General features: G+C 38.8%; 1 protein-coding gene across 1 annotated transcript in view; it reads right to left on the bottom strand.

The window, feature by feature from the left end:
* Positions 1-218: 218 nt before the first annotated feature.
* LOC105468782 (THAP domain containing 12) overlaps positions 219-26,534 on the bottom strand; it is a 31,802-nt gene continuing 5,486 nt past the window's right edge. Inside the window, exons 2-5 of the mRNA XM_011719123.2 lie at positions 16,533-16,653; positions 11,666-11,773; positions 6,271-6,307; positions 219-3,145 (exon numbers count right to left, since the gene is read on the bottom strand). Of these exons, the coding sequence (XP_011717425.2) occupies positions 1,215-3,145; positions 6,271-6,307; positions 11,666-11,773; positions 16,533-16,653 (2,197 nt within the window). The 3' untranslated portion in view covers positions 219-1,214. The remainder of the gene's footprint in view (positions 3,146-6,270; positions 6,308-11,665; positions 11,774-16,532; positions 16,654-26,534) is intronic.

Consider the following 26,534-nt stretch of genomic DNA (forward strand, 5'->3'; position numbering starts at 1 on the left):
TCAAGGAACACTTACTCCCAACATAAAATAATTCATTAACACCTCTGCATTCATTTTAGCCAGCAATAATAAGACAAACTGACAATTTATATCAGGGCCCACACAGTACATCAAAAAAAAAAAAAAAAAAAACCTAGTTGGGTGAACCTTACATTTAATACTTTCTTAATTGTTTTTTTCTATAACCCAATTAGTAAACCACATACAAAAGACTCATCTTGAATTCTGAAGCAGTTTATCAAAAGTTTTTTAAGAGAATTTACACAAGTATGTTTTGACCCCACCAAAAATAATATGCCTAAGCTTTAAACAAAATTCACATTTTATTTAGATTGAAATAAACTATACAAAATTGATTTTCTTCACCAAAAATAACAGCAATATTTTCCATATTTTTCTAGATAAACCACAACACTTATTTTTGTAGGTTTTCCAAGTTTTGCTTATAAATCAAGATGAGGCAGTAGATAAGAGTCATGGAAAAAGACAGAAAAAAACAGACAAATCAGTTGTCAGTATCCATGGCCTCTGATTCTGTCTCAACCATGAAACAGAAGTGTTCAACATATACCTGCTAAAAAGCTTAGGAAGATGTAGGCTCCAGAAAGGAATGTAAACAGCAACAATGAGATGTGGAACAACAGCAGGCCTTTCCATTCAAACTTTGTCATTTGTTCCTTTAAGTTCGAGAAAGACAAAATCTACACTGAAATCCTTGTTTGGCGAGCTCGCAAGCTTTTCTCCAGTAATTTCTTGTAACTGTCCAGTATAGATTTTTAGCACATTTAAAACTCCTATTAGTCAAAGATCAATTGTGGGCTTCACTATACCATTTTATAAAATGTATTCCTTCCTCCCACACCTCTTCAAAATGTATTTCTTCAAAGAATTCATAACACCCAACAAGTAGAGAGCCACAGTGATAATAAATGCTATGTCTAAAATGACTTAACTAAAACAATTCCAGAGTGCCATCGACAGAGATCACACAGAAGGAAACATGGCACTTTCAATGTTCTCTTCTGGAAGGACAGGTAGGTCTTCAAAGCATGAGAGTTCAAAAACAGGGGCCATTTAAACAGGTAGATTACCAATGGCTAATGTATTCAATGGAGTCCTATAGGCAAAGATATTTAGTGATTAAGTGGCCTACATATACCTTACGGCTTTTCTTCCAAGTATCAAATATAAGAAAGCCTGTTTTTAAAAGTCCCTTAGGTATTTTCCACAGTTTCAGAATTATCTGTGGGAAGCTCTGACTTACTTGTATAGAGTTTAATATATGTGTCCACCATTAAATCCAGGTCGTGTTTTATATCAAAATTTATGTTAAGCAAAGCCAAGTTACTCGACCTTTGGTCTGTCAAAGTGTTCCTCAAATATGCTTTAAGACGCTTTCGTCCATTTTCATATCGCTCATTCTCAACCTTCATCACAGGAAGAATACACAGGACCTTCAGCAATGCATACACATTAGGAAAAAACTTGATGTCAGGCAGGTGGAGGGCTTCATAGATGGTGGATGGAAGCTCTATATCTTTCCCCCTGTGTTTCCATTTGATTCTCCAACAATGAAGCTCGGCTGACAGAGTGTCAGGATTGGGTAAGTCACTTCTATACATGTCAGCATGGTGTTCCTCCGACGTATTGAATTTGAGTTGTCCCATGACTGAGGGTACCAGAGACAAGCATTTAAGAGCTTTGAGGTGCTGTTCTGAGAATATATCTTTAAGTTCCTGAATAATGTGCTCCACTGTTGGGACACTTAGGGTTTCTTTATAGTAACTCTCAGAGGTTAGCTGAGATTCCAAGTTACCCTGGTGAGCTCTGCGGAATTTCCCAGGGAGTTTCATTTGAATATCAAGTTTGGTTGCCAAATTTGTGGCTTCCTCAAACCAAAATTCATGATAAACTTCAATATTTTCCATCACTTCATTGAGTGAATGCAGTACTGCAGTCAAGCTACCAGCTGCAAAGAAGACATCAGAAGTTTGCCCCTGGAGATTTTTCCCAAAGGCTCTTGTAAAAGATAGGACATTTTTAAGAACAACAATAGTAACAATGAAATCAAAATCTGTTACTGCACTGCAGAGTACAAATGCTCGGCCAGCTATACAGTTATTCCATCTAACATTTGTGTCACTATTTATACCATCTAAACATAAAACAAGTGCTTGCAGGAGTTCCACTAAAATTTCAAAAGCATCATGCCTGCCTGTCCAGTGGGAATGGCAGATTTCCTTCAGTTCTTTACCCCTTTCTTTACTGTTCTGAAAAAGAACAGAAATTACATTGTCAAGTTCTAAAAGCAGCTGTGGTGATCGATGGAAAAAAGAACAAACTTCCTCAATTGTTCCTAACGCAACAGATACTCCCATAACAGGTACTGATTTTGCCAACCACGTATTTAAGGCACAGGAAGAGCAGAGTGTGTAGATAGCCTGGGGATATTTCTCTAAAAGTCTAGAAGCAACAACTTTCATTTTGGAAGAAAATCCACTAGATACAATGTAAGCCTGGCCACGACAATACTCCATATTTAATCCCCACTTCTCAGTTATCATAGTGTGAAATTTCACAGCCAAAATTTCTGCATCAGCTTCATAAGGCAGGAAGCCTATAAATTCCTCTCTTAGGTTATGAGATTCATCAACAAACCTAACCAACACAGGTAGGTGCTCTTCCCCTGCTATGTCCACTACATCATCAGTGATAATGGAAAAGAAGTGTGAGTCTCTCACTTCCCTGAGAGTTTCTTCTCGAATACAGCTCTCACAGATCTCTAGCATCTGCCTCTGCTGTGTTTTCGAACAAAACAACGTGTTAACTGCTGTTGTCTCAAACCGCTTTCTCAGAACCTCTTCACCAGAATTTATCCTACACTCTAGCAGTGCCTGAAAGTTATCTGGAGTAAAGAGACCTTCTGGGATTTCATCAGCCTCATGTCCATCCAGAGGTATGTTTTGCTTTCCCATCAGAATCAATATCTCAAATAGAGATTTTAGGTATTCTTTGTTTTCCTTCTCTTCAAGGGTTAGAGGTAAAATGTCCTCATCTTGCCCTTCACCCTCTTCTTCACTGGGGTTCTGAGCATTGCTATTGTTGGTTTCTTTATGTTTTTGTTCCTGCTCAGAAGTTTCATCAACTGGAAAACAAAGAATTAATATTACAAACAGGCTCAAGAAAAACCATACAAAACAAAAAATATTATACCTTTGGTTAAATATTTAAAATCCACAAACTCATTCATTCAATATTCATAGGGCATTTACTAGACTACAGACTAAGATAGAGATTAAAATAAGACACTAAGATAAGACACAATCTAGTGGGAGAGACAGTATAAACAGATATATTTTAATCCTAGATGTAAACGCTGTTATAAGATAGGAATAATTTTTTTTTTTTTTTTTAAGAAGAAGAAGGGGGTCTCAATATGTTGCCCAGGCTGGTCTTGAACTCCTGGCTTCAAGTGATCCTCCCACTTCAGCTCCAAAGTACAAGGATTAAAGGTGTGAGATACCACATCCAGCCTAATTTTTAAAACACACTTAACAAGACATTCCACATATGGCCGGGCGCGGTGGCTCAAGCCTGTAATCCCAGCACTTTGGGAGGCCGAGACGGGCGGATCACAAGGTCAGGAGATCGAGACCACAGTGAAACCCCGTCTCTACTAAAAATACAAAAAATTAGCCGGGCGCGGTGGTGGGCGCCTGTAGTCCCAGCTACTCAGGAGGCTGAGGCAGGAGAATGGCGGGAACCCGGGAGGCGGAGCTTGCAGTGAGCTGAGATCACACCACTGCACTCCAGCCTGGGCAACAGCGTGAGACTCCGTCTCAAAAAAAAAAAAAAAAAAAAAAAAGACATTCCACATATGTAATGAATGACAGTCCATGCCCTCAGAAAAACAAAGTGGGACAGAACTAATTACTAAACTACTGTGCTTAGTATTTTATATGCATCACATTACCCTCTCTTCAGGCAGGTGGTATCAACCCCACTTGACAAATGAGGACACTAAGTAAACTTCCCCAAGATCACAAATACAGTTAGAAGAATGGAAGTAAAGTTGAAATCCAAGTGTGTCTTGCTCCAAGGTCCATGCTGATGCTGTTTTTATCAAACCATGATGCCACACATTTATATGGGAGATATGGGACAACTGTACAAACCAGTATAATATAAAGGAGATTAATGTAATTCTTAGGGCTAGTATTAGAATATCACACAGCCTAATCTCTTCATAGGGGATAGGAAAACTGAGGCCCTACAGGCTAAATGCCCTGTCCATAGTCATACAGGTCACTGGTGTCTGCAGGAAAATAATCCAAATCTGAGGAGTCACAGTTAAAACCTAGTTCTTAGAACATAAGACTATGGCCAGGTGCGGTGGCTCACGCCTGTAATCCCAGCACTTTGGGAGGTTGAGGTGGATGGATCATGAGGTCAGGAGTTTGAGACGAGCCTAGCCAAGATGGTGAAACCCTGTCTCTACTAAAAATACAAAAATTAGCTGGGCGTGGTGGCATGTGCCTGTAGTTCCCACTACTCGGGAGGCTAAGGCAGGAGAATCGTCTGAACCCGGGAGGCAGAGGTTGTAGTGAGCCGAGATCGTGCCACTGCACTTCAGCCTGGGCAACAGAGTGAGACTCCATCTCAAAAAGAAAAAAGACTGTGGAGGGCGGCAGGGAGAAACAAAAATTCAGAAGTTGCATTTGATGACAAGGATAAATAAGAGGGACATGAACAAGGAGGGCATTTCAGTTGGTGAGAATTATTCCAGCAAAAGCACTAAGGTAGAAGAGGGAAGCAGGCTGTCCAAGTACAAAGGGAAATCTAGTCTGACTGGAGCCTGTGTGAGCCATACTTCAGAGCTTAATAAGGTTCAGCAAAATGCAGGGAGCATCCTTCCCTCACCCCTCCTCAAATCAGATGACACTGCTATTCATCATACGTGACACAGCAGTGGTTCTATTCTAGGGAAGCTTCCCAAGCCAGAAAGCAAGAGGTTTTCCTGGACGCCTGCCTGTCTGGCTCTCTCCCTCTCTCCTCCATTGTTTCTCTACTTCCAATTAACTAGTACTAATTCCCTTGCTTTTATTTTTTTTCAAAAAGAAGTTCATTAAAGAGCAAAGAGTACAAAGTGAAAAGTCAAGTCCCTCTTCTTTTGGGCATCTTTCCTAGGTGTCATAGGTATACAAATTTCTTAAGTTCCCTGAATCTATTCTCTTTACTCTCTCTACCATTGCCTTAATTCAAGGCCTTTCAACTTTTATTTGGTCAGCTGACAGCCCAACTGGCCTCCCTGCCTCCAGTGTTACCTTTTGTAATCCAACAGAGTACTCTATGTACCATGGAAATCAGGTCCCTCTTATCACCTACTTACAAACCCCTAAGTGGTTTCCTATTGCTAACAGCCCACAAGTCTGCAAGTTCTGGCCTTTGGGGTCCTCTCCAGGCTCATTTTCTAACCATAATGGGTTATCACAAACTTTAACAACACTAAAATGAGTGTAGTTCCCCAAATCTACTACCCTGTTTCATGCACAGAACACCTTTCCCTCTCTTTGCTTAAGTCCATATCTCCTCATCTATGAAGAGGGAAATAACAGTACTTATCTCAAGGCTATTGTGAGAATAAAATGAATTAATACAAGTAAAGCACTTAGAACAATGACTTGGCATCAGTAAGCACTCAATAAAATGCTACGTTAATAACAACAGCAATAGGAGGAAGAAATAGAGGAGGAGGAGTAACTAATAACTGACAAGAAGAAAAACAGCTTCTAGCCCTCGTCCTTTGGTGACATAATTCGGGCATCAGCACCTACAGAAAGGCTGTTGTGACCACTACTGCCAGTGGCACTATGTGTCCCCACAGCATTTAGTCCTTAAACATTTACCAAGAATTCATTACGCACCACAACTGGGTGGACAGAAGAGAGATTCAGTGCATGCCTCTACTGTTGCCCTTCCTTCCCTACAATGGAGCACTGTGTGCCTGCCACCCCTCTACCACACTGAGAGAGAAGGCGTCACCTCTGTGAGGCCTGCATATAGCATAGTGTGTGGCATAGCACCACTCAATAAAGACAAACTAAAATTAGACTTTATTCTCATAATTTCAAAACACAGGACAAAGTTGAGCACACTCTTACATCCATTCTCAAGGTAGGTTTTTGACACAGAACATATTTATTTGTCCTTACCAGGTCAAGGCCTTTTTAAAAGGCATTCAGAAGTTGAGTCATTAACACTATCACTTACTTTTTTTCTGTTTCAGTGTCCTTATTTCGTCTTCACTCTAAATGTCAAGAAAAAAAAAGAAAAAAAAAAACAAAAAACACAAATCATCTTTAAAAAACTGACCTCTAGTATATCATCTTAGACTCACAAATACAAATGCCTAGTCTGAGTCAATTTAATTCTTTCAAGAGCATAAATTCTTTATATAGAGAGTATACATTCTTCAGACCGACAATGAGAAAATCAGAATAAGCTGTTAATGACTCCAAGGTTATAACAAAGTCCTAGGGAAAAAAGAATACATCATTTTACTTATTTTCTACCTAAATCACCGTAACTTTGGGTTATAAGTGTTTCCTGGCTAATGAAAGTCACAAAAATACACCATGGCACTTGGAGTTAAATTCAAGAGGACGCAAATCATCTTGCTTCCCAATTTAACCCTGGAGATATCCCATAAGAAGGAGGTTGCTGAATCTCTGGACTCAACACAAAAGTGATGAGAAATCCCTGTGAAGGAGAAGGTGAAAGAGTACCAGCATGGAAGAGATGCACAGAGCATACACAGAGCATAGTAGGCCAAGTGGCACCAATAGGGTTAGACAAAGGAAGAACTTTCTAGCTGCATCCTTTACTTTCCTTCCAACCCTCTACAATGCTTAAATCATAGGCCACTTTGTTGTTTTCCGTGGCAGAAAAGCAGCAATGCCAGTGACAGACAGCAGGATGCCTGTTGGGCAGCAATGGACATGGTGCTGATAACAAGAAACATCAGCAGGCTGGTCAACCTGGACATCCCCTCCTTATCCTATGGACTGCACGTTTGAAAGGATGGCGGGTCAGGAAGAGTATGCCTGCTGTGAGATTATGTGAAGCGCTGTGAGATTATGTGAGGCTCTCTGAGGGACAGACTACAGGGAAATGATAGCTACAGGACAGCAAGTGATTGAGCTCCTCATCCTGATACATATTATACTTCATATCTATAGATTCAACCAACCATGCACTGAAAATGCTGGGGAAAACATGGATGGTTGTATCTATCATGAAAATGTGCAGACTTTTTTCTCATTATTCCCCTATATAACGCAGCATGACTATTTACATAGCATTTACATTGTACTAGGTGTTACAAACAAATGTATTAAGCATCATAAATAATCTAAATATTACTTAAAAATGGATGGTTCTGCCAGGCACAGTGGCTCACACCTGTAATCCCAGCATTTTGGGAGGCTGAGGCGGGAGGATCACCTGAGGTCAGGAGTTCGAGACCAGCCTGACCAACATGGAGAAACCTCGTCTCTACTAAAAATACAAAATGAGCCGGGCATGGTGGCACATGCCTGTAATCCCAGCTACTCGAGAAGCTGAGGCAGGAGAACTGCTTGAACCTGGGAGGCGGAGGTTGTGAGGAGCTGAGATTGCACCCTTGCACTCCAGCCTGGGCAACAAGAGCAAAACTCTTGTCTCAAAAAAAAAAAAAAAAAAGTTTGGTTGTGTCTATACTGAACACACAGACTTTTGTTCTTCTCATTATTCCCTAAACAATGTAATATAACAACTATTTAGATAGCACTACATTGTATTAGGTATTATAAATGATTTAAAGTACACAGGAGGATGTGTTTAAGTTATATGCAAATACGACACCACTTTATATAAGGGAATCAAACATCTGTGGATTTTGCTCTCTGACGGAAGGTCCTGGAATCAGTCCTCCATGGACACCAAGAAGAAAGCTGATATGGAGGACTGTAATGTAGGTGTCAGTATTCATCTAAGAGAAGTCCCAGGAAAATAGAAATAAACAAATAGAGGGGAAAAATGCATAATGAAAAATAAAAACTAAGGATTTCTCAGAATTTAAGATGTAAGTCCTCAGCTGTAAGATGACAAATTAAGGTACATAAGAAAAAAACTCACATCTAGATATAGGTTAGCAAAATTTAAAATGTCAAATATAAAGAAAACTTTTAAAAAGCTTTGAGGGAGAAAAAGAAGATTACCTAAAAAGGAACAAGAATCAGGCTGGCACAGACTTCAATAGCAATAATGGATGCAAAAAAATCAGAAAGAATCAACATCACATAGACTATATGTATCCTCTATGTATCTCTTAATAACATTTAAAATTTAAAATATCAAATCATTTTTTAAAAATAATTCCACATCTGGAAACTAAGAAAAACAATCCTGTGTTAACAAAATAGAGAAATTACAAAATACCTACAGCCAGATATGACAGCACTATCTGTCTAAAGTTGTGGGGTATAGCTAAAATGGACCTAAGAGACACATTTACAGCTTTGAATACACATAAATATGAGCTAAACATTCAAGAAGCTAGAAAAAGAGTCAAAAAGTAAATCAACCTAATCAAGGAAAACCAATAAGAGTTCACAAGTACAACAATCACTGACAAAACTACTGGTTCTTTGAAAAGATTATTAAAGTTTCATAAACTTACAACATTACAAACATTAACAAAACACAAGAAGAGAAAACCAATAAAGATATCAGAATGGCAATCAAAACTTTCCCTCACCCACCCCAAGCCCTCTAATGGTTTTACCAAATTCTACCTTACTTTCAAGAGCAGTTAACATCTACCTATACAAATTTTTCTAGGAGAAAAAAAAAAAGATATCCAACTTATTTTATGATGCTAATAGAACCTTGATATTGTAATTGGATAATGACAGTACATGAAAAGAAAGTTACAGGCCAAGATTCACAAATGTAAAATCCTAAATAAAATACTGACCAATTGAATCCAATGGTATATAAAAGTAAACAGACATATTGCAATCAACTAGAATTCATTACAGAAATGCAGATGATTCACAGAAAATCCATTAGTACTCACTGCATTAAAGAATGAAAAAAATGAACTTTTCTATTAAATACATGCAATGAAAGCATGTGACAAGTCAAATACAAAAATGGAATACAGGTCAGGTGTGGTGGCTCACTACTGTAACGGCAGCATTTTGGGAGGCTGCGGTAGGAGGACTGCTTGAGCCCAGGAGTTTGAGACCAAAGTGGGCAACATGGCATGATCGCATCTATAAAAAAATAAAAAATACAAAAAAATAAGCCAGGCATGATGGCACACACCTATGGTCCCAGCTATTTGGGAGGCTGAGGTAAGAGGACTGCTTCAGCCCAGAAGGCAGAGGCTGCAGTGAACAGTGTCTGCCCCACTGCACTCTGGCCTGGGTGACAGAGTGAGACCCTGTCTTAAGAAAACAAACAAAAAACAAACAAGAAAACTCTGAATATGGGAGTAGAAGGGAATTTTCTTAACTTGATAAAAACTATCTAACAATACCAAGAGCAAACATTATACTTAATGGGGCAAGGCAAGTATGACATTACTAGAATTGTTCAACATAGTACCAGGGATCTTGACTAAACAAGGCAGGCAACAGAAAAAATTAAAATAGTAAGAACTGAAAGTGACAAATTTCTCCTTATTTACAGATGATACAATCAGTAACAGAGGAAAAACTCAGAAGACTTATTAGGATTAATTTAAAAAGAAGTTCTTCAAAAGTGCTGGAAACAATTTCAACCAGAATATATCATCTATACCAGTAAGAACCATAATGTATTTAAGAAGTGATCTAAGGAAGCATGTATACATTGTCATTTAAAGAACTGTAACGAAAGCCCTCAAAATTTTTCATTTTCTGTACTCCTAAAAGTATTCTAATATTCTTTTCAAAAAACTAGTATTTAGTTTTGTCAATGATTGCTGTTACTTGATAGGTATTTTATGCGATTTTTTTTCTATTCATGGATGGAACTAGTTAATACTTTACAATAGTTTATACTGTAATAGTAAACTAGTAATATTCATTTACTAACATTAGTAATACTAAACTAGTAATAAACTAGTAATAAATTTATAATTGCTAATATTGTAAAGATGTCAATTCAAAGCAATTATAATGAAAATCCCAAAATCATTTCTAGGAGAACCTGACAAAAGGACTTTCAAATTCAAAAGCCCAGGCACAGTGGCTCACGTCTATAATCCCAGCACTTTGGGAGACCGAGGCGGGCAGATCACTTGAGGTCAGGAGTTCGAGACCAGCCTGGCTGACATGGTAAAACCGTGTCTCCACCAAAAACACAAAATTAGTCAGGCATAGTGGTGAGGGCCTGTAGTCTCAGCTACTCTGGAGGCTGAGGCAGGAAGAATTGCTGGAAACCGGCAGGTGGAGGTTGCAGTTAGCCAAGATTATGCCACTGCACTCCAGCCTGGGTGACAGAGTGAGACCCTGTCTAGGGAAAAAAAAAAAAATTCATATGGAGGAATAAAGGTCCACAAATAGTTAAGAAAAAGAAGAGTTAAACAATCACCTTATTTGAAAGTTAGATATATTACAAAGCCATGGTAATGAAACAGTGCGGTATAGCTGCAAACAAATAATACAGTGAAATGGAACAGAACTCCCCAAAACAGCCTTATGTAAACTTGTTATATAACAGAGGTGGCATTTTACACCAGTAGAGGAAAGGAAGGATTAACAGACCATGTTGGGAAAACAGTTTCTCTACAAGGAGAAAAAGTTATTATAGATCCCTACTGTATGTCATACAAACTCCAAATGGATAAAATATCTAAATATGGTAAGCATAGAATAAGGAAAATTAGATAAATGCTATCTTTAAAAAGCACACAGTAGGTGAACTGATAGGACATACATTAAATACACTAGCATGGACACCAACTGGCAGGGGAAGGAATGGTAATGGTAATAGTGGGTGAAGAAGGAAAAATAATAAAGCAAAATAAGGGCCTTGCTAGTGGCAATGATGACAGAAAGCCATGGACTAAGGAGTTACTATACTTCCGTTCACCTAAGGTCAACAAAATACAGATAGGTGTCAATCCTCAGAACTGAAGGATATCTAAGGAATATAAGAATTGTGTAAATTATGCCATAAACAGAGATTTCGATGTTTTTTTTCTAAACTCTGTCCATATTTAATAGTGACAGAAGCCTTATCTTTAAAACATTCCATGTCTCCACTTTTACACTTTCCCTTTCTTTATTCCTTTGTGCTGAACTCTGGAAACACCTCAGCTCTATTTTCCTTACTACAAAAGAAAAGGTAGCTTTCTCCTTCTTCCCCAGAAGGGAATGAGCTAGTGGCCTATAATTAATAGCACACTCTGGACCAACTCAACAGTATCAACTGGCTAAATTTGAGGGAGATTTTCCAATTTAAATACTAAAACTCATCATCTCACATCCAGGCTACTATTTACCATAACATTTATTTCCCATTACATTACTTCTGAAATAGAGAGTAACTTGGATTAATTTAACATAAATGCATCCATATTTGATTTCATAGTATTATGGGGGAAGGTGGGAAAGCTGAAAGTACACAGACATACCAGTTCTTTTATTCGTTTTCTGTGTCTACTATGTGGGTTGTTCAAATGACTGGTAAGATCAAATATTGTTGGTATTGCATTATCTCGAAGAACTGTCCTATAAGGACTCTGAAAAAGAAAAATGTGTTAATTCAGATATGATCCTTATAAATATATTACATATCAATAAAATTCTATGTTAATGACCTCCACAATATTCCTTCAACTCCAGCTCTAAAGTATAGAGGCTTATAGAACTTGATGTCAGTTCAGGTCAGTCTACTATTTCCAACTGTACCTGCATTTGCCCTTCTGGCAATCTTATTATAAATTAAGAAACTGAATTGAAGGTAGGCATAAAACATAAAATGTGCTTGCATTTTGCGTATCTGTTTCTAATTCAGCATCCCAGCTACTTTATCTTCCTGTCCTTCCAAGAGCCCACAATCTACAGGAGGTACAAGTCTCCCAAAATAATCTGCACTCTTGTATGTTCCATAATAATGCATCCCTATTTTACCTAATGTTCCACTTTTGCTAATATTACTGAGAAGTATCAAGGTACAGTGAAAATATTGGACTGGGACCCAGGAGACCTAGGAACTAGTCCAAACTCTACCAGTGAATGACTCACTAAGACAACTTGGCTAAATTACTTTCCCTTTTTGGGCCCCAGTCTCTTCTTCTGAATAAAATTCTGGTATGGAACTATTTCAACATTTCCCAAAATGAAATTATTCACATACTTAACGATCATAATGCTTGCCATTTCAGTTATATTACCATCTGTATTTTTACACAATCTACTCACACTGTCTTAAGTAATAAAAACTGTAGGCAGAATGATCTGATGTTTTTATCTTACGTTTTTAAAAATTTTATGTTTTTAACACATACTACAAAACTTCTAAAATAAAAATTGATTCATGTGCCACATGAAACCAACTCTCACACCACAAGTGATACTGATATACATAATCACATTTTTGCAAATGATAATCTAGGTATTTCTATATTTCTTTCAAGTCCTAATGATCTTATGAAAGAATGATCATACTTTATCCTACTTCCTGTTAATTTCATCCAACTTGGCTAGAAGCTGGATATATACTTAGATGGTAACAGCCCTACTGCCAGCCCTGAGGAGGCTGGGTAAGAGACAAGAAGCTTATTAAGAGGGAGAGTAATAAATAACTGCTATTACACTCCTCTCAGACAGTCCAAAGAAATAGTGCCTTTAATTTCTTCCTCAATTTGCAATGATAAAGATAAAACATACTTCATTTAAACAAGCTTTCTTGGAAGCAGTGATTATTTCAAAATATCTAAGCATGTTCAAAGAACATGCCAAACAAAAATAACAACTTCTAAATTTGTTCACCCAAAGAAGGGAGGTCAGGAAGACATGAAGGGAAAACATTTATCTAAATGGAACACACTATCTTGGGTTGTACCCAAAGAGTTGTTAAACACATTTGGGATGAATTTCTATTCAGAGTCAATATTTTCTAGTTCAATTCCATGCCATAACAGAAAGCACAAAGATGATTCTCTGACTTCCTAGTAACCCTCAACTTCTAGTTCTGGGCTCGTGATCCTGAATCTACCAGGGAGGCTGAATGAGGAATTGGTTAGGGACACAATCACTGAAGGGGGTACAAGTTATTATACTCAAAGCTCCCCCATCTTTCACACTGAGCAAATGTCCCCAAAATAAGCAAATACAAATACACAATCAACTTTCGATATCTTACCAATTATTAAATAAGGAGGGGAGGAAAAAAACATTTTAACAAATTTTTAAAAGTCAAATCAAATGATTTTCTATTTGCAAATAAAGCAAAGACATTATAGATCGGAAAACAGAATATGTGAAAGAAAAAAATGACATTTTATAAATATTTATTTTGGCCAAGAATGTTGGCTCACACCTGTAATTCCAACACTTTGGGAAGCCATGGCCTGGTAGACAGCTTGACCCCAGGAGTTCAAGACCAGCTTAGGTAACATGGCAAAACTCCATCTCTACAAAAAATACAAAAATTAGCCAGGTATGGTGGCACATGCCTGTAGTCCCAGCTGCTTGGGAGGCTGAACGGGAAGGATTGCTTGAGCCTGGGAGGTCGAGGCTGTAGTGAGCCATGATTGCACCACTGCACCCCAGCTTAGGCAACAGAGCGAGACCCTGTCTCAAAAAATAATAATAAAAATAAGAAAAATATAAATATTTACAAGGACACATGCCAAAGAAGACAATATTCAATTACTGCTTATGATATCAAGTATCGCAGTATCAAGATTTAATTTTTAACTGCTGAATTAAGGTTTGAGCATGAAACAATAATCTTACTCTAGCATCAAAATAATAAAATATTTGGCTCAGGCCAAATTCAGTAGTCATGAATGTTTACTGATGAGATTTTTTTTTTTTTGTCTGTTTGTTTAAAGACAGGGTCTCATCATCATGTTGCCCAGGCTGGCTCTGAACTCCTAGGCTCAAGCAATCCTTCAGCCTTAGACTCCTGAGTAGCTGGGACTACAGACACGTGCCACTGTGCCTTGCCACTGATGAGATCTTCAATGTCAAACTAATAAAGCCAAAACTCTTAAACATTTAGATATGGATATCAGAAAATCCAGGGGTTTTTGTTTGCTTGTTCGTTTTTGAAACCCAGTCTCACTCTGTCACCAAGACTGAAATACAGTGGCACAATCTTGGCTCACTGCAACCTCAGCCTCCTGGGTTCAAGCGATTCTTCTATTTCAGCCTCCTGAGCAGCTGTGATTACAGGCGTGCACCACCATGCCCAGCAAATTTTTCTTTTTTTTTTGTATTTTTAGTAGAGAAGGGGTTTCCCCCTGTTGGCCAGGCTGGTCTCGAACTCCTGACCGCAAATGATCCGCCCACCTCAGCCTCCCAAAGTGCTGGGATTACAGGCGTGAGCTACCATACCCAGCCCAGAAATCCAGTTTTTAATAACATCTCCTAGATGTATAGAAAGAACATTTTCTCACATTCGGATTCATTTATTCAGGATTGAAGAATCATTTAGAAATTAAAAAAGCAAACCTGGCTCATCTTTCTGTTCTATTCTCTAAAGAATGTAAGAATGAACTATGCTTTAAATTTCTCACAATCTGGTTAGAATTATCTAATTAAGAGACCATATTTATTACTAAAATAAAAATGCAAAAATGCATATGGCAAATGTATTTAAAATAATTTGGGATATTTTTACTTAATGTCAAGAACATAAAAGTAGTTTGCCTTTTAAACATATGAAACCTTTTATTTCGGTTGATCATTATTACCCTCTTAACAAATTAAGGCAAAAATATTCCTCAAATATTTGTGATTAAACTGTTGAACCGGAACTGGCTCACCTCCCAATGACTTCACAAGTATCTGCTTCAATTAATTTTGAGAAATAAAATAACCCAATCATTCTTTAGTTTTCTGATGCCTCTGCAAAATGTATCTGAAAAAAATATCAAAATAAATTGCTGCATAACAACATATAGTGTACCTTCGAATCAAGTTTATGTCTATCCCAATATCTGAGGTGTTACATTAGTTACACTGAAACAATTCTGCTTCATTTCAATCAAATTTGCCTTATTTGTGCCTTTCATAAATCACAGCAAGAGAATCACAGAGGGTTAAAAATCTTAGAACTCAAGAATTACCTGGTCTAATCTCCTTATTAGGAACTGGGGCCCAGAGAGGGGAAGTGACTTGGCCAAGCTCACACAATTAACTGGTCTTGATATGAAATTACATACTATTGATGGAAATGTTTTTCCACATTACCTGGATAATTTGTTTACTATTACATCTAGCACATAAAAATTAAGAGTTGGTTCTAATAGTACATACAAAAACATGAAAACAAGAGCTCCATTCCAAGATGAAAATTTTACTCATAAAAAAGCTCTAAACAGCTCCAAATAAAAACACCAACTTTACCTTAAATATATACTTTTATAATCATCTAAAATTTTTCTGAAAACTAAATAATATTTAAAAGTGGTTACCTCAGCCGGGTGTGGTGGCTCATACATGTAATCCCAGCACTTTGGGAGGCCGAGGTGGGCAGGTCACTTGAGGTCAGGAGTTTGAGACTAGCCTGGCCAACATGGTGAAACCCCATCTCTACTAAAAATACAAAAATTAGCTGGGTGTGGTGGCACGTGCCTGTAATCCCAGCTACTTGAGAGGCTGAGGAGAGAAAATCGCTTGAGCCCAGGAGGTGGGGGAGGTGGCAGAGGTTGCAGTGAGCTGAGAGAGCACCGCTGCACTCCAGCCTGGGTGACAAAGCGAGACTGTCTTTAAAAAAAAAAAGTAGTTACCTCGGGTGAATAGAAATGGGGCATCAGACACAGAGGAGTTTTTCTTTCTTTCTTTTTTTCTTTTTTCATCATTTTGGGTTTTTTCCCAGACAAGCTCTCATTCTGTTACCCAGAGTGGAGTGTAGCGGCATGAACACAACTCACTGCAGCCCTGACTTCCTAAGCTCAAGTGATCCTCCCATCTCAGCTTCCCAAGTAGCTGGGACTACAAGCATACGTCACCACACCTGGCTAGTTTTTTTGGTATTTTCTGTAGATATGGCATCTGGCCATGTTGCCCAGGCTGGTCTCAAAACTCTTGAGCTCAAGTGGTCTTCCTGCCTCGGCCTCCCAAAGTGCTGGGATTATAGGTGACTGGCAAAATCAGATTTTAAGAACAAAACAGATACTATTCAGCTCCAAATCTGTCTTCATCTTAAAGTGGCAGGATATAGGAATACTTTCCAACATTGGCAAATACTTACATTTCCAACCAGACAGAGTGACAGAGAGAGAAATCAAGACAAACAGAGAGACACCAAGCTCTTCTATTACTCACAGTTCTACAGATCATAGAGGTCTCAAAATGTTTGGCACATAATCGATAATGTTTATTTAGCTGATCAGGTGTTTTATCTTCTAAGTCTGCTCTCCTACAGTTCTCCACCCACTTCTGGCATCTATAAATAAAACCAAAACACAATTATGAAAATGAGCTCAGCATTTAAATTTCAGCCTGCAGTTTTAAGGCAAACATATATTAATAACAACGGATTCCTGCTCCCCTCCCTGAGAACATAATTTGGAGAATTTTATTAATAACAAAATAACAGTTGGAAAAAACCTTAGAAATCATTTAGTAACAACACTTCAATTACAGACAAGGTTAAGAAGTAACTTGCTTGGAGGCAAGTACAAAATCAGCAGCAGAATTAGAACTGAAACCGGCATTTTCCAACTCCAGACATCAGAGAAGATCCAACCATCAGTAGAACAAGCAGAAAGCTGCACAGCCACAAGGCTAACAGCCTAACATTCCCTTCAGGATTTCAACTTCAACAAGCAAACGAAACAACACTGTCACTGTTGAAAATCAGTAATTAGATGTTCTTTAAATAACTAGTTTCTAAGGGAAGCATAAAGGCTGTATTCGTTTATCTTCCTATGAACACAAATTATTATCTATAGTAATATGTGTTGACTAGATTGCAAGCTCCATGAACGCAGGGACTGTGTCTACACAATCCAGTACACAAAAAGTACTGAAGACAGGGAACAAGACAAAATCCATGCCCTCTCAGTGCTTAAATATTTTCAGAAAAACTAATAATAAGCACTTATTATGAGCCAGACACTGTTCTAAGTCCTTTCCAAAGATGGGTACTATTATTATCTCCCTTGTGCAGATGAAGAAACCAAGGCACAGAAATATTAAGTAACCTGCTAAAGTCACAACCGGATCTTTCCTCGAATTTCTTTTTTTTTTTTTTTTTTTTTGAGACAGAGTTTTGCTCTTGTTGCCCAGGCTGCAGTGCAATGCCATGATCTCGGCTCACTGCAACCTCTGCCTCCCGAGTTCAAGCAATTCTCCTGCCTTAGCCTCCCATGTAGCTTGCATCACAGGTGTGTGTTACCACACCTGGCTAATCTTGTATTTTTAGGAGAGATGGGGTTTCTCCATGTTGGTCAGGCTGGTCTCGAACTCCCGACCTCAGGTGATCCACCCACCTCGGCCTCCCAAAGTGCTGGGATTACAGATGTGAGCCACCGTGCCCGGCCCATCCCTCAAATTTCTGAGAATAAAAGTCCTGCCGTGGATAAACAGTGTCACAAATTATTTTTTTGAGATGGTGTCTCACTCTGTCGCCCAGGGTGGAGTGTAGTGGCATGATCGCAGCTCAATGCAACCTCTGCCTCCCAGGTTCAAGCGATTCCCCTGCCTCAGCTCCCCGAGGAGCTGAGATTATAGGTGTGCAACACCATACCCAACTAATTTTTGTATTTATAGTAGAGATAGGGTTTCACCATGTTGGCCAACCTGGTCTCGAACTCCGGATCTCAGGTGATCCGCCCGCCTTGGCCTCCCAAAGTGCTGGGATTACAGTCATGAGCCACCGCACCCGGCCCAACATATTCCTTTATAATTACATCACAATATATTTTTTTTTATGTTTTAACACTATTGTCCACCTTTCCCCAACACACCTGCCCCTGACACTTAATTCTATTCTAAAAATGTAAAATCATGGTAAAATGCTATGATTTTTAAAAAACTACAGCTAAATTGTACAGCATTTCATTTGACCAACAAGTATTACACTGCTCACAGTAATGACGCCTAAGATGTTCACAATTTCATCACACTTGTACACAGTTGTACATTATGATTATAAACATTTCATGTTTCAAAATCCAAATATTAAGTATAAAAACTATTTCACTATAAAATAATCTGCCATACTGCTACAGTTGTTTGTTTTTTAAATTCTTAAATCTCTGGAGACCTTCCACACAGAGCAATACTGTACATATTACCTCTGAACTAAGTTGAAGCAGCTTTCTGATATCAACAGCAACTCTTATTCAGACAATCAAGAACAGAATGGGCATCAGGCAGACAGCCTAATTAAATACACCTGTCTTTCTATATGAACTACTTAAGAATAGATCTAGTGAAAGATGCGCAAGACCTCTAATAATCTTTTTAAAGCAAACTTAAATAAATACATAAGTTTATGAACTGGCACACTAAATTATAAAGATGTCAATTTTCCCCAAACCCATTTACTAATTCAATATAATCACAAGCCCAGTAAGTTTGTGAGAGAGAGCAAGAGAAAGAAATGACTAATTATTCTAAAACTTTTTATACACAAATTTAAAGAACCCAGGATAACCAAGACAATCTTGAGAGAGAGAGAAAAAAAAGGAGGTTGAAAGAATTACACTACCAGATATTAAGACTTACTGTAAAGTTTATTACTTCCTGGCAGAAGGACAGAACAATGAAACAAAACAGGGCACTACAGATACTTAAAGGTAGCTTTGAACAGCAGCAAATACGGAGTTTTCTTTTTCAATAAATAGGGTTGAGTTAGTTGAATATCCACATTAAAAAAACAAATCTTAACTCCCATTTGTACACCATACACGAAAATAAATTCCAAGTGATTGTAGATCAAATATGAAAGGTAAAACAATAAAGCCACTAAAAGGTAACACAGGAGATTATCTTCATGACCTTGGAATAAAGATCTCTTAAGGCAACAGAGAGCACAAACACTAGAGGAAAAGATTTATAAATTAGGTTACTTTAAAGTTAGTAACTTTTCTTCATTAAAAGAAGCCATTTAAGAGTGAAATGGTAGACCACAAAATGTCAGATATTTGCAATACATATATCTAACAGCGGACTCGCATTCAAAATATATATGAAGAACTACAAATAAATAACCCAACATAAAAACTGGCAAAGGGTCTTGAACAGGCACTTTATAATAAAAAGGTAATAAAAATGGCAATACATAGATGAAAAAAATGCTCAATCTCATTTGCCATCAGGGAAATGCTAATTAAAACCATTAACAGGCCAGGCGCAGTGGCTCAAGCCTGTAATCCCAGCACTTTGGGAGGCCGAGACAGGCGGATCACGAGGTCAGGAGATCTAGACCATCTTGGTTAACACGGTGAAACCCCATCTCTACTAAAAAATACAAAAAACTAGCCGGGCGAGGTGGCTGGCGCCTGTAGTCCCAGCTACTCGGGAGGCTGAGGCAGGAGAATGGCATAAACCTGGGAGGCAGAGCTTGCAGTGAGCTGAGATCCCGCCACTGCACTCCAGCCTGGGCGACAGAGCAAGACTCTGTCTCAAAAAAAAAAAAAAAAACAAACCATGACAAATTACTACATACCCACAAGAATGACTGCAATGTAAAAGAGGTAATACCAAATATCGGGGAGAAGGTGAAATAACTTTGCCCATCAACAGTAGAATGGATAAATTGTGGTATAGTCATTCAATGGAATACTACTTGGCTATGAAATGAACAAACTATCTACAATCTCACAAATGTAATGTTAAGCAGAAGCAGCCAGGAGTACATACTACAGGATTCCTTTGATATGAAATTCAAGAATAGGCAAAACTCATTTATAGTGATTGTTCAGAAAAAGAGTTAACACAGCAGGCCTGAGGCTGCTGTCCTTAGAAAGGCCTGTTTGTTAAGGACCTTGGGCTGGTATCCGGGAACTCGGTTGGTAAACGGAAATAAAACTTTTCCTAACTGATAATCAGCTCAATGTGCCTAGACTATTTGTGCAAACAACATGATTTATGCTGAACACCTGTCATGCCTTCTAGGAATCTGGAATTTTATTACATGCCAGGCAGAGGCTGCCTATGTGATCAGGCCCCAGTGAAAACCTTGGACACTAGGTCTCTAACGGTCTTCTCTCCACAGAAACACGGCACAAGTGTTGCTACATTTCCACCACTGGGGAAAAATGGACTCTGGGTGACCCCTCATGGGAAGGAGAGAGCATAGGAAAGCCTATACATGAATTCCTTCAGACTGTGCCTGTGTCTTTTTCCCTTATGATCCAGATGTGTATCCTTACTACAATGCTGCAATAAATCTTCACTGTGAGTACAACCATATACTGAGTCCTGTAAGACCTTCTAGTGAATCTTTGAATATGGGGTGGTCTGGCCCTGCCTCAACACAGTGATGGAATAGTAGACACATTTGGGGAGGGTAACAACTGGTAGTGGGCACAAAAGAGGCTACTGAGGTGCTGTTTATGTTCTATATCTCAAACAACAATAAAGCTTCCATTCATTCTCCCTCTTTCCCCCAAAACCTAACTAATTCAAGGTATGTGAAGTCACAGTGGCTACCACTGGGGAGAATGGGATAATGGCTGGGAGGACCTTGGAGCAGAGGAAGTTTGGGATGCTAGTAATACTGTATTTTTTTTAAATCCCGGTGAAATTTTCATGGCTATGTTACTCTAAAAATCCAACATGATGTACAGTTACCATCTGTGATCTTCCGTGCATATGTTTTTCGGGTTTTTTTTTTCTTTTGAGAGAGAGAGAGAGAAAGAGAGAGAGAAGCTCACTCCGTTGCCCAGGCTGGAATACAATGGTGCAATCTCGGCTCACTACAGCCTCCACCTCCTGGGTTCAAGCGATTCTCCCACCTCAGTCTCCCAAGTAGCTGGGACTACAGGCATGCACCACCACGCCCAGCTAATTTTTTGTATTATTTGTAGAGATGGGGTTTCACCATGTTGCCCAGGCTAGGCTCAAACTCCTGGGTGAAGTGATCGTCCTGCCTCGGCCTCCCAAAGTGCTAGAATTACAGGCATGAGTCACCGCACGTAGCTCTTCTGTGTATACGTTTTTACACGAATAATATTATAAAAATTATATATGACTGGGAGGCTGAGGCAGAAGAATCGCTTGAACCCAAGAAGCGGAGGTTGCAGTAAGCCAAGATCGCGCCACTGCACTCCAGCCTGGCAAGAGAGCGAGATTCCGTCTAAAAAAAAAAAAAAAAAAAAAAAAAAAATATATATATATATATATATATATATATATATATAAAACCACAATAAGTCTTTTCACATATGTGTATTATGAACATGTATATATATTTATATACATATATACCCACTTATATAATTGTCTCAAATTTTTACCAATGCCTCCCCTTTCCCAGCTCTCCCTGTCACTGTTCTGTTCCCTATACTCCAGATTCTGTAGACTTTCCCTTAGCACAGTGGAATGACTCCCCAAATCCATTTGCTTCTCTCCATTAATAACACCCTGGTTCAAGCTACCACAATTTTTTACCTGGTCTACTAGTATCTCTTCCAAACTGGTCATCTGCCCTTCTCTAACCCCTTCTCCATGATGCAGAGTATTTTTTAAAGCCAATTTGAGAATGTCTCTTCCGTGCTTAAGCTTTTAGTGGCTTCTCAATACTCTCAGGATAAACAGTTGTGTTCACTTCTATCCTGGGGCCTTCCCAGTGCTGTTTACTCAGCCTACTACATTCTTCTTGCTGCTTTTTATACACTTCCTATGCACAGTTAACTATGACTCAGCCTTCAGATCTTAGCTCAAATGTCATTTCTTGAGGGAAGCTTTTCCTGACTCCCAAGTGTACACGTATGTGGGTATATGTGTATGAAAACATATGCACCCAGAAAATTCTAGGTATTTAAGACTTTCCGCCTCTCCATATATAATATCTGAATTCCCTACATTTATCTTACTATATTATTCCCACAGTGTAAACATACCCTAATGTCTCCAATCTTTAAAACTCTCTTAACCCTGACCCTCTTTATAGCAAAACTTGTTAAAGCATCCATTTGGACTGCATCCAATTATCTTGCTGTACTGTCTCCTAAATCAATGCCAAGGAGGCTCGTGCTCTATCCCTTTTCCACTGAAACTGCTCAAGACAATTACTAATGACCCCATTCTGCCAAATCCAATGGTCACTTTTCTGTACAGATTTTATTTCACTTTTAACTTTTCTTTTTTTTTTAGGTGGTCTTGCTCTTGTTGCTCAGGCTGAAGTGCAGTGGCATAATCTCGGCTCACTGCAACCTCTGCCTCCTGGGTTAAAGCTATTCTCTTGCGTCAGCCTCCTGAGAAGCTGGGATTACAGGCACCCGCCACCATGCCCGGCTAATTTTTGTAGTTTTAGTAGAGTCAGGGTTTCACCATGTTGGCCAGGCTGGTCTTGAACCCCTGACCTCAGGTGGTCCACCCGCTTCAGCCTCCCAAAGTGTTGGGATTATAGGCGTGAGCCACCGTGCCTAGCCTATCTTTTATTTCATTTTTAAAGTAATGAGAGAAGGTGTCATTATGTTGCCCAGGTGGGTCTCAAACTCCCAGGCTCAAGTCATCTTCCCACCTCAACCTCCCAAAGCGCTGGGATTACAGGTGTGAGCCACTGCACGCAGCCACTTTCTGTACACACCTTAAACACGTTCCCCACTAGTCAACCATCACTGACCACTTCTTTGTTTTGTTTTTAATGTTTTTCCCTCAATGGTTTCCTACTAATGCAGCACTTCTAAAAGTGTATTCCAAGGAATCCTGGTCAAAGAATTGTTCCTTTTAAAAAAAAAAAAAAAAAAAAAAGAGGGCCTCAATCTGTTACCCAGGCTGTAGCACACCGGTGCAATCATAGCTCATTGTAAGTTCAAACTCCTAGGTTTAAGTCATCCTCTTGCCTCGGCCTCTCAAAGTGCTGGGATTACAGGCATGAGTGACCATGCCCAGTCAGAACTGTTCCATTAAGAAAAAAAAGGACTGGGCATGGTGGCTCATAGTACCAGCACTTTGAGAGGTCAAGGCAAGCAGATCACTTGAGCCTAGGAGTTCAAGACCAGCCTGGACAATATAGGGAGACCTTGTTTCTACAAAAAATTAAAAAATTAGTCAAGTGTGGTGGCGTGCACCTATGGTCCCCAGCTACTTGGGAGGCCCAGACGGGAGGACTGTTTCAGCCTGGGAGATGGAGACTGCAGTGAGCAATGATTGTGCCCCTGCACTCCAGCCTGGGCGACAGAGTAAGAACCTGTCTCCAAAAAAAAAAAAAAAAAAAAAACACAAAACAAACAAAACAAACAAACAAACAAAAAACAAGTTTCCATGGTCAAATAAGTTTGGATAATACATATTTTATCCCGTCCTACTCTTAAGGTTTTAGACATTCCTATAGGGCCTTTTAAAAAGTTAGCTAACCTCTCTGTACCTACTTTGGTCATCTGTAAAGCAAGGACTACCTCAAAATTTACTGCAAGGGTAACATGAAATAATGTATATATAACAGAGAAATATAACAGAGCAGTGTCTGTCACAAAGAATACAGTATATAAATACTGTTCCAGCCTGGGCAACATGGCGAAATCCTGTTTCTACAAAAAATACAAAAATTAGCCAAGCATGGTGGTATGTACCTGCAGTCTCAGCTACTTGGGAGCATAAGGCAGGAGAATTGCTTGAGCGCAGGAGGCAGAGGTTGCAATGAGTGGAGATCGTGTCATTGCACTTTAGCCTGGGTGACAGTGAGACACTGTCTCAAAAAAAAAAAAAGGAAAAAAAAAGAAGTACTATTATTACAACTCACAGCATTGCTTGAAAGATTAAATAAGTTGATATGAAAGTACTTCAGGCTGGGCATGGTGTCTCACACCTGTTATCCTACCACTTTGGAAGGCTGAACAAGGGGGGATTGCTTCAGTTTAGGAGTTCAAGACCAGCCTGGGCAACGTGGTGAGACCCTGTCTCTACAAAAAATTTAAAAACAAAATTAGCCGGGGGTTGTGACGGGCACCTATAGTCCCAGGTACTTGGGTGGCTGAGGCTGGAAGATCACTTGAGCCCAGGAGGTTAGGGCTGCAGTGAGCCATGAGCCATGCTCCTGCCACTGCACTCCAGCCTGAGTGACAGAGCAAGACCCCTCAAAAAAAAAAAGTTTGAAATCTGCTGCTCACGTTTTAGAGCAGCAATTCTCAAACTTCATAGTCCCCAGATTCCTCTGCACTATTACATTATTGAGGACTCCAAAGACCTTTTGTTTATGTGGATTTTACCTAACAACATTTATCAGAGAAATTTTTAAAATATTCATTAATTCATTAAAATACCAACCTTATAATATGTTAACATAAATAATGTTTTAATAAAAAATTACGTTTTCCAAAACAAAAACATCTAGTGAGAAAAATTACACTGCTTCATTTTTGCAAATCTCTTCCGTCCAGCTTAACAGAACACAGCTAGATTTTCACATCTGCTTCTGTATTTAATCTATTACTATATGTTGTTTTGGTTGAAATATATGAAGAAAATCTAGCCTCATAATGATATGCAGTTAAAAAGGTTATTACAATACTCCTCTTTTTTCCATATAATTGTGAATTCTCCACAAGTGGTAGTTTCTTCAAGATTAGTTGAAATGTGAAATCTGAGACCAGACCAATGAGCTTTTTCATGCCCTAGTACATAAAAAATCCCAGTCTATCTTGCACTTCAAATAGATCTTTTATCCATGTATGTCTCTGTAAAACCATAAATTGGTCATTTGGAAAATATTAGTTCAGTGAGTTATACATACCATATAAATGTTAACGCAATTAATTATACAATATGTAGAAAAAACCCACATCAGTATCATCAGTGATCTCACCAGAAAAGTCTTCAAGTATTAGAGAGCTGCCAAGCTCACAGTGGCAATAAATTTTCCAAAATTCTAATTTTCAACTTGAATGCTCAAATTATCAGTTGTTCTCCTTGAAGTGGCAGGCTTGTTTATTTCTGAGAAAATGTCTATCAAACACCCAGATCTGAATAATCATATTTAGAAAATTCTAGAAGACACAATACACAATTTATCAAAATAATGATGCCATCATGTTATGTAGCACTCCAAATATTCCACTGTCCACTCCTGAGAGACCGAATATGAAAAATGGAAATAGTATCAGTGTTATTATGAAAATAGTTTTGACATTGTGGACTCCCTGAAAGGGTCTTGGGGGCTGCTATGGTCTGAATGTCTGCGTCCCCTCAAAATTCATATTGAAACAATCCCCAGTGCAGTGGTGTTGGGAGGTGGCGCATCTGGGAGGTGACTTAGGTCATGAAGGGGAAGCCTTATTTGCCCCTTCCGCCATGTGAGAACACAACAAGAAGGTACCATCTAAGAAGCCGAGAGCGAGCCCTCACCAGATGTCAAATCTGCTGGTGACTTCATCTTGGACTTCCCAGCTTCCAGAACTATAAGAAACAAATTTCTGTTGTTTAAAAATCACCCAGTCTAAGGTATTTTGCTATAGCAGCCCAAATAGGCACCCTCCTGAGTCCCCAGAAAACCACTGATTTTACATTTCACAAAGTAGAGTACATCAACTCTCAATCAGCCTTGATTAAACTGCCAGAAGAACCTTGGAAGCCCTCACCCATCTTGGGTGAGTTAGTACTAGCTGCCTGAAGAGGAAGAAGAGAGCTTCAACACCCAACTCACTCTAATCAAAGCAATTCATTAGCTCTACCTGCACCTTCTCCTGGTTTAGGAAAAGCTCCACTGTGAGCTGCCTCAAAGTGGCAAGCCTTGGCATTAGGCAAGCCACCCTGCTGGAGCAATCAAGATTTAGGCAGTTGTTTTTTGTTTGTTTGTTTGTTTTTACTTAAACCCTGTCACTGACCTAAGCTGGGTTGATTATATTATTTCACTTTTTAAAAAAAGAAGCATATTAATGCCACTTTTTCTAAAACAGTAAGAACTATTATGGTATGTAAATTCCACACCATACACTTTATTAATTACTCTTGAAGTTTAAATTATTTCTAAATAGCTTTTTCTAAAAGCATGCATGGGATTTATAACTGATGACTGAGAAATGTACTGTTTTAATAGCATTAAATATATTCATCTTTATTGTTAGTTAACAATGCTAACATTTGAAGACTAGATTGGCAGTGTCTCCTTTTATCAACCTTCCCTACAACCTGTTTACGGAAGAAAAGATGTGG

Source organism: Macaca nemestrina, chromosome 12 (assembly GCF_043159975.1).
Source record: "Macaca nemestrina isolate mMacNem1 chromosome 12, mMacNem.hap1, whole genome shotgun sequence".
Lineage (NCBI taxonomy): Eukaryota > Metazoa > Chordata > Mammalia > Primates > Cercopithecidae > Macaca > Macaca nemestrina.